This window comes from Denticeps clupeoides, unplaced genomic scaffold, assembly GCF_900700375.1.
Source record: "Denticeps clupeoides unplaced genomic scaffold, fDenClu1.1, whole genome shotgun sequence".
NCBI classification, from domain to species: domain Eukaryota; kingdom Metazoa; phylum Chordata; class Actinopteri; order Clupeiformes; family Denticipitidae; genus Denticeps; species Denticeps clupeoides.
In genome coordinates this window covers 46,845-56,455 of record NW_021629734.1, presented here as the reverse complement: position 1 = coordinate 56,455, position 9,611 = coordinate 46,845, and the positions used below count along the sequence as shown (strand labels likewise).

Genomic DNA, 9,611 nt, shown 5'->3' with positions numbered 1-9,611 from the left:
GACCCTCCGTGTTTCCACAGGGTACCAAAGTCATGAACAACACCTATAGCATAACATGAATCAGTGTCGATGGTGACAGTTTGTTTGCAGCTAAAGTGCGTGCATGCGTGAGAGCCGCCACCTCAGTAATCCACGCTGAGAAAACAAAAAAGAGATTTCAAGGTGGAGTGGGCATCACAGAATGCATTCCAAACACAAGAAGAACCATCAGGTAGGCGCAAAGCTGATCCATCCACAAAGAAAACAAAATTCAGGGTTGTCAAGTGGACTGTCAAGACACTCAGCTTCCATCATGGCCGCAGCTGAGGAGATGAAGCCACGTGCTGTTCCACAGGGCAGCTGCTCATCTGGTCAGGGTGGAGACACTGATGAAATGGTGTGGGTTGGGTTCCTAGACTCTCTTCCTGTCATCGGCTCTGTTAAAGAGGCTGTGGAGTGGGTCCTGGCTCTGTGGGAAGGAGATCCCATGCTTGCTGCTGAGAAGCAGGAGAAGATGATGGTTGCACTGGGGCTGCAAAAGGAGACCAGTGGAAGAAGCTCTGGAAGATCATCTGGGTTCAGCTCAGCCGATGAAGGGGAACTTCTTCATGCATCACATGCATGTATGTATCACATGTATCACATGCATGCGTGGACATTTGAAACTGATTAAAATAGTCACAACCATGCGTGGACAGGAAAGAGGGAGCGAGGGCGGTCAGGTAGAAGATCCAAGCAAGGTGCATCCAGTCAACAAGGCGGTAATCCAAAGAGCGAAGGCCAGGAACGCAGGGGCTCTCACAGGCCACCAGACAGGCTGCCCCGCCCCTGCCTGCATTGATTGGCCAAGTACGTCCGCGCAGTCAGATGAAAACAGAGATGTGGACATTTTGTCTTGCTAATGAAATAACTGAAGGGGTGAAATTATCGTACAGTATTTGATTTTTGGAATTATTGATCGTACATCGTATAAAATTAAAATTATAGTACAGTGGGGTGCAGTGGTGGTCTAGCGGTTAAGGAAGCAGCCCTGTAATCGTAAGGTTGTGGGTTCGAGTCCCGATCTGCCAAGGTGCCACTGAGGTCCCCTTGATGAACGTACTGTCCCCACACACGGCTCCCCGGGCGCCTGTCATGGTGCCCACTGCTCACTCAGGGTGATGGTTATAAATACAGAGGACACGTGTCACTGTGTCCTGCGCTGCTGTGTTTCACATTGACAATCACTCAAAAAAAATTAAAATACGATAATTATTGTACGTTTGGAAATGTTGATGCGATGGTGGATGTGAGGATGAGCGTGTGCCCCCTGCTGGCGTGGTGGGTGAATGAGAGCCGTGACAAGAAGGTGAATTTCAGTGTCTGTAAGGGGGACGTCTAGTTCTGCCCGTGTGAGACGAGATGTCTCTCATGTCTCTCACTGATCATGTGTCAGTTCAGAAATGTAAATATTCTGATGTCTACATAGAAGAATCATCTACACAGGTTACATGTCTACATAGAAGAATCATCTACACAGGTTACATGTCTACATAGCTTCATGCTGACATCATGCACCAGACCCCCACTGATTCGTCCTACAGAAGACCACTCTGATTTCTCTTGTTCTTACAGGTGTTCCACTCATCAGCCTGACTTCTTACATAGAGAACATGGCGTCTAAAGGGAAGAAAGGATCCAGGTCTCAAGAAGCCGGTCAACAGCAGAAGAAAATGATTGAAATTAAAAACATGATACAGGAGGCGTTTCGCCGTATAGATCCAGACTACCAAATTGACGAGCAGCTTCTTACAGACACTGGTGTACGTTCTCGAAGAGGAGAGCATGTGATCAACAACGATGTTCTTAAATTTCACACCAAAATCCTGACAGAGAGAGGAATCCAGCGTGATGTGCAGTGTCCCCTGAAGAGAAGTATTCAGAATGATATCATGTATGAGATGGTGGCAGAGTTTGAACCATACGAGCTGTACATCAATGTGAACGCTGTGATTTATGGATTTTATTGTGGTGTGTTAAGAATCGCTCTGTGGAAGCTGCTGGAACCAACCAGTCAGATGAAATCCAACCCCCTCCCAGCAGTTCAGAACTGGAGGATACAAATGCATAGAAGGACTGAAGAGGTGAACTGGAGAGATGAGGCCGACCATATCATTACTAACATGAACGTCCACCAGGCTTATGTGGATCCTTTTGCAAAAGTTAAGTGGACTGGAAATTCAAGTGCCAAACTTAGAAAGTTTGAAGCTGCTAGAGAAAGTGTAGCGGTCATGTACCAAGACATACGTGGACCTGGTTACTTTGAGAATCTGTCAGTTTCTGTTTAGATGGGTGAGGAGGTCTTATTAAGCTCGACTAAATCATTACTCCTTCAGTATGCATGTGGAGTAATAAAGAGATAATAACTACTTTATTACTGTAAACTCAGTGCTCAGTGCTGTTTTGATGGTACCATGTCTCCTCGCATCTTTCTCGTTTTGTTTCAGGCCATCAAGAAAAAATCTTGAATCTGTTTCTGCTCTATTGGTTTCTAGTAACTACATTAAACAAAATAAAGGTGGGATTTTGTGTATTTGTCTTACTCGCTTACAAAGACATAATATGTTATCATGCACAAATCTAGTGATGGTCCAGCATTTTATCTTAGCGTACATGGGTTAGCATGCAACCGTGCAAGCAAGCAAGCAGCAGGATATAGTCAACAAAAAATACGTCTCCGCCCACTCCCACGTACACAGGTGTGCAGATGTTAATAAGCACGACCTAACATTAAATAACTGGCTCCGCCCACTCCCACGTACACAGGTGTGCAGATGTTAATAAGCACGACCTAACATGAAATAACTGGCTCCGCCCACTCCCACGTACACAGGTGTGCAGATGTTAATAAGCACGACCTAACATTAAATAACTGGCTCCGCCCACTCCCACGTACACAGGTGTGCAGATGTTAATAAGCACGACCTAACATGAAATAACTGGCTCCGCCCACTCCCACGTACACAGGTGTGCAGATGTTAATAAGCACGACCTAACATGAAATAACTGGCTCCGCCCACTCCCACGTACACAGGTGTGCAGATGTTAATAAGCACGACCTAACATTAAATAACTGTCTCCGCCCACTCCCACGTACACAGGTGTGCAGATGTTAATAAGCACGACTTAACATGAAATAACTGGCTCCGCCCACTCCCACGTACACAGGTGTGCAGATGTTAATAAGCACGACCTAACATTAAATAACTGGCTCCGCCCACTCCCACGTACACAGGTGTGCAGATGTTAATAAGCACGACCTAACATTAAATAACTGGCTCCGCCCACTCCCACGTACACAGGTGTGCAGATGTTAATAAGCACGACCTAACATGAAATAACTGCCTCCGCCCACTCCCACGTACACAGGTGAGCAGATGAAAGTGAACACACAGCACACGGTGACACAGTGAAATACATCCTCTGTATTTTACCATCACACAGATTTCTATATCGGCGCTGATGTTCCGGCTGAACGTGGTACAGTCCTGACTTCCCAGATGTTCTCCACTCCGATCTCTGAATCCTGGATTCGTTCTGATTCCTGCCTGATCCAGCGATCCGTGTTTCCCTGCCGACTGTAAGCGTTCTTATTAAAACTTCTTCATTAAGTGTCTTCATTTGGTCAAACATCCTCAGTGTTCACACATTACATCCCGTGACCAGAGGGAACTCATCTCAACTGTTACCACATGACATTGAGACCTGAAAGAGGAGCAGATATCCAGGTCCAGGTTCTTTCATGTTCTGTCAGGGGGAGTGACTGTGGACTTGAGGTTTTGATGGTGTAGAGGAGGGCGCAGGTTGGGGTTGAAAACCTGCAAGAACACCTGATTTGGAAGAAGAGCAGAAGAGAAAATGTTTGGAATTGCATTTTAAAGTATAATAATTGAGTATGTTTGACAAATGAGAAATATCATTATGTCATGGGGTGGTAGTATCCTGGTGGGTAAGACACTCGCTTCTTAACCAGAAGACCACAAAGTCCCAGGTTCAAAGTCCACTTGCTGTAAATGTCACAGAAACTGGTCAGCTGTTCTGTTTCAGAAATATGAAGCCAGCAGGGCCACCAAGACCCTGTTTTCCTGTTCAGTGACGTTAGGAGGTGTCAAGTCTCACAACTTACAGCTTGACAGTCAAACCACTTTGTTTACGCTCCATTAGTATTTCATGCTTAACACACCATGGATTAATAATGTACGCACATGGACTTGATTAGCCAAGATGGCGGCGCGTGCACACGCAGCGGCTTCACTCTCTCCTGACCAAACAGCGTTTTCATGTTTGTCGTCCTGTAAGTCGCAGTGTTTTTGTACGTCTTCGTCACGATTATCTGCCCTTAAGCGTTCGTATAGCCGAACATTTTTGCTCGACGTTGGCAGAAACAAAGTTTTTAAGTTGAACTGAAGAGCTGAATGACCTGGGTCTGCTCCGGAGGCCTACTCAATCACCGACCCCCACTCCTGCACCTCGCCCACAATGGAGGCGCCTCAAGCGGTGTGAGAGAAAGCAGAATAGGGGTAAGCGTGGAGGTATCCGAGCTAGGCTAGCGGCTAGCCCACACAAACCCGCTATCCCTTCCATCGTTCCGGCCAACGTTCGCTCATTAGAAAAAAAACTGGACTACATCCGACTACTACGTTCATCTCAAAGGAACGTAAAGGACTGTTGTGTTTTTGTGTTCACGGAAACATGGCTCAGCGACAGTGTCCCGGACCAGCTGACATGCTATCGTGCCGACAGGGTTGTCGTCACGGGGGGTAAGACACGCGGTGGCGGACTCTGTGTTTATATCAGTGCCGCTTGGTGCCGCGATGCTGTTGTAGTCTGTAAATACTGCTCACCAGTGCTGGAAGTTATGGTTATTAAGTGCCGGCCGTTCTACCTACCGAGGGAATATACAGCCATACTGCTGTGTGCGGTGTACATCCCTCCCACCTCCAACAACAACAGGAGCGAGGCACTACACCATCCCTCCCACCTCCAACAATAACAGGAGCGAGGCACTACACCATCCCTCCCACCTCCAACAACAACAGGAGCGAGGCACTACACCATCCCTCCCACCTCCAACAACAACAGGAGCGAGGCACTACACCATCCCTCCCACCTCCAACAACAACAGGAGCGAGGCACTACACCATCCCTCCCACCTCCAACAATAACAGGAGCGAGGCACTACACCATCCCTCCCACCTCCAACAACAACAGGAGCGAGGCACTACACCATCCCTCCCACCTCCAACAACAACAGGAGCGAGGCACTACACCATCCCTCCCACCTCCAACAACAACAGGAGCGAGGCACTACACCATCCCTCCCACCTCCAACAATAACAGGAGCGAGGCACTACACCATCCCTCCCACCTCCAAAAACAACAGGAGCGAGGCACTACACCATCCCTCCCACCTCCAACAACAACAGGAGCGAGGCACTACACCATCCCTCCCACCTCCAACAATAACAGGAGCGAGACACTACACCATCCCTCACATCTCCAACAACAACAGGAGCGAGGCACTACACCATCCCTCCCACCTCCAACAATAACAGGAGCGAGGCACTACACCATCCCTCCCACCTCCAACAAGAACAAGAGCGAGGCACTACACCATCCCTCCCACCTCCAACAATAACAGGAGCGAGGCACTACACCATCCCTCCCACCTCCAACATCAACAGGAGCGAGGCACTACACCATCCCTCCCACCTCCAACAACAACAGGAGCGAGGCACTACACCATCCCCCCCCACTTCCAACAACAACAGGAGCGAGGCACTACACCATCCCTCCCACCTCCAACAATAAAGGGAGCGAGGCACTACACCATCCCCCCCACCTCCAACAACAACAGGAGCGAGGCACTACACCATCCCTCCCACCTCCAACATCAACAGGAGCGAGGCACTACACCATCCCTCCCACCTCCAACAACAACAGGAGCGAGGCACTACACCATCCCTCCCACCTCCAACAACAACAGGAGCGAAGCACTACACCATCCCTCCCACCTCCAACAACAACAGGAGCGAGGCACTACACCATCCCTCCCACCTCCAACAACAACAGGAGCGAGGCACTACACCATCCCTCCCACCTCCAACAACAACAGGAGCGAGGCACTACACCATCCCTCCCACCTCCAACAATAACAGGAGCGAGGCACTACACCATCCCTCCCACCTCCAACAAGAACAGGAGCGAGGCACTACACCATCCCTCCCACCTCCAACAATAACAGGAGCGAGGCACTACACCATCCCTCCCACCTCCAACAAGAACAGGAGCGAGGCACTACACCATCCCTCCCACCTCCAACAATAACAGGAGCGAGGCACTACACCATCCCTCCCACCTTCAACAATAACAGGAGCGAGGCACTACACCATCCCTCCCATCTCCAACAACAACAGGAGCGAGGCACTACACCATCCCTCCCACCTCCAACAAGAACAGGAGCGAGGCACTACACCATCCCTCCCACCTCCAACAATAACAGGAGCGAGGCACTACACCATCCCTCCCACCTTCAACAATAACAGGAGCGAGGCACTACACCATCCCTCCCATCTCCAACAACAACAGGAGCGAGGCACTACACCATCCCTCCCACCTCCAACAACAACAGGAGCGAGGCACTACACCATCCCTCCCACCTCCAACAACAACAGGAGCGAGGCACTACACCATCCCTCCCACCTCCAACAACAACAGGAGCGAGGCACTACACCATCCCTCCCACCTCCAACAACAACAGGAGCGAGGCACTACACCATCCCTCCCACCTCCAACATCAGGATTGCCTGCAGCTGGGCTCCACACCTGACTCCAATCCTGACGCCCCATAAATGCCGGATGTTTCCGCCCCTTCTAGGTCTCCGGCATTTTGGTGAACTTCATTTGGCAACTGTGTGTATGTTTGTGATTTGAGTTCTGGCAATCGCCCCACGCCTACGGGTTAGTTTGTGTTCTTTGTTTAAGTTAAATCGTTTTCGGCCACCACGCCCGTCTTTATTTGTGTTTAGTGTTTGTTTATTAATAAAAACCCCCTTCCCAGTATGTCCTTCCCCCGTAAGTCCGTAGTCGTGACAACATCAGTGAGCAGCAAACAGCCCACCCCGATGCTTTTCTCAATGTGGCTGGGGATTTCAATCCTGCAGACTTAAAAAATACAGCAACACATTGACTTTCCAACACGGGGAAATAACACTCTGGACCTTGTTTACACCATCCAGAGAGGAGCCTACAACGCTTTTCCCCTCCCTCACCTCGGCGCCTCTGATCACATCTCTGTCATGCTAATGCCCTCTTACAGACCGCTGGTAAAAGTCAACAAACCAGTTCATAAGCAGATACAAGTGTGGCCAGAGGGATCTTCAGAGGTTTTACAGGACTGCTTTAACACCACAGACTGGAATATGTTCAAACAGGCTGCCACTTACAACAACATCACTGACCTCCAGGAGTACACAGAGACTGTTAGAGCCTACATCAACAAATGCACTGGTGTAACAGTCACCAAAACCATCACTGTCCGTGCCAACCAAAAGCCATGGATGACATGGGAGGTCTACAGGCTGCTGAAAGCTCGGAACGCTGCCTTCAGAGTTGGAGACAAGGCGAGCCTGAAGACAGCCAGGACCAACCTTTCCCGTGGCATCAGAGAGGCTAAGAGACAGTACTCCAGAGGAATATCTTGTCGCTTCAATGACAGCAGAGACACACGGAGCCTGTGGCGGGGCATACAAACCATCACGGATTACAAGCCCCCTCCACAGACCTGTGATAGCACCATCTCCCTGCTGAATGAGCTGAACACCTTTTTCGCTCGCTTTGAAGTGAAAAACAGCCCCACAGCACAGAAGACCCCACCCCCTCCTGGTGACCAGGTAATGACTCTGTCCCTGGACAGTGTGAGGAGATCCCTCGGCAGGATCAACGCTCGCAAAGCTCCGGACCCTGACAACATTCCTGGTCGTGTACTGAAGGACTGTGCAGTGGAACTCACTGATGTCTTCACAGACATCTTTAACATCTCACTCTCCCAGGCTGTCGTCCCCACCTGCTTCAAAGATACCACAATCATTCTGGTGCCAAAAAAGTCATCTCTTTCCTGCTTTAATGACTACCATCCAATTGCACTTACCCCCATCCTCATGAAGTGCTTTGAACTGCTAGACATGAAGCACATTAAGTCTGCCCTCCCCCCCTCACTGGACCCCTTCCAGTTTACATATCGGCCCAACCGCTCGACCGATGATGCCATCTCCACTGCACTCCACTCAGCACTCACACATCTGGACAAAAAAGACTCATATGTCCGAATGCTGTTCATAGACTTCAGTTCAGCATTTAACACTATAATCCCACAACAGCTCACACAAAAACTGATCCAGCTGGGGCTCAACACCTCACTGTGTAACTGGCTGTTGGACTTCCTCACAGGAAGACCACAAGCAGTAACACATCCAGCACCATCGTTCTAAACAAGGGGGCTCCTCAGGGATGTGTGCTGAGCCCCCTTCTCTTCTCTTCACTCTGCTGACCCATGACTGCACTCCGTCACACTGCTCCAACCTCTTCATCAAGTTTGCGGATGACACGCCTGTGGTGGGTCTCATTAATAACAGGGATGAGTCCAACTACAGAAGCGAGGTGAGCCGCCTGGCCACGTGGTGCGGAGACAACAATCTCTCTCTGAATGTGGAGAAGACTAAATAGATTGTTGTTGACTTCAGGAGAGGAAATACTCAGCATGCTCCTCTGAACATCAACGGTGCATCTGTGGAGAGAGTGAGCAGCACCAAATTCCTGGGTGTGCACATCACTGAGGATCTCTCCTGGACAAATAACACCACTGCACTGGCCAAGAAAGCACAGCAGCGTCTCTACTTCCTCCGCAAACATAGAAGAGCAAGAGCACCAGCCCCCATCATGTACACATTCTACCGAGGAACCATCGAGAGCATCCTGTCTAGCCTCATCACTGTGTGGTTTGGAGCCTGCAATGCGTCCTGCCATAAAACTCTCCAACGCATAGTCAGAGCAGCTGAGAGAATCATCGTGTCCCTCTCCCCTCCCTCCAAGACATCTACAGCACACGCCTCACCAAGAAAGCCCACAATAAAGCTGACTTTGACTTTGACTGATGAAGAAGAATTTTTACTTCCTGCCTTCTGAAGAGCGTCTCAGTGAGGTTCCTGCACCATGTTGTATGAACGCTCTGTCCAGCGCTGGTACCTCCCCATCACAGTCACCTCCTCCTTCACTAGAACGCTTCTCTCTGTAGGAGTTTCTTCTGTCAGCTTCTTCCAGCACTGATGAAAATGCAGAGAATTCAGAAACGTGAGTCTCATTAATTAAAATCTCACTAATTTCTATGGGTCATATTTCTAAGTGTTTGGGGCAGTTCAAGGTTGCTCATAAACGACAGAACAGGCCTCTCTGGAGCGCTCGGTCTGGAGAGTGCAGGGGAGCGTAGAGCTGACCTCTGACCTTCTGACTTGTAGATGTCACTGCGTTTTTCTTATTCTGTAATCTTCACGGGGTCTCCGGTCCCAATCGACTCTGTTCTCCTGTGTTGTCCCTGA

The 9,611-nt window shown here is 49.6% G+C and overlaps 1 protein-coding gene across 1 annotated transcript; it reads left to right on the top strand.

Annotated features, from left to right (window-relative positions):
- Positions 1-292: 292 nt before the first annotated feature.
- LOC114773121 (uncharacterized) lies at positions 293-3,510 on the top strand. The gene is made up of 4 exons (XM_028965647.1): positions 293-602; positions 1,594-1,912; positions 2,000-2,102; positions 3,463-3,510. The coding sequence occupies exons 1-4, from the start codon at positions 293-295 to the stop codon at positions 3,508-3,510; spliced, it is 780 nt and encodes a 259-aa protein (XP_028821480.1).
- Positions 3,511-9,611: the final 6,101 nt, after the last annotated feature.

Bases quoted from the DNA above. Each gene is read 5' to 3' on its own strand.
- LOC114773121 (XM_028965647.1), top strand. From the start codon at position 293: ATGGCCGCAGCTGAGGAGATGAAGCCACGTGCTGTTCCACAGGGCAGC. The intron at 1,913-1,999 runs GTATGAGATGGT...TGGTGTGTTAAG, and splicing joins AGTATTCAGAATGATATCAT to AATCGCTCTGTGGAAGCTGC. The intron at 2,103-3,462 runs GTGAACTGGAGA...ACCATCACACAG, and splicing joins TGCATAGAAGGACTGAAGAG to ATTTCTATATCGGCGCTGAT.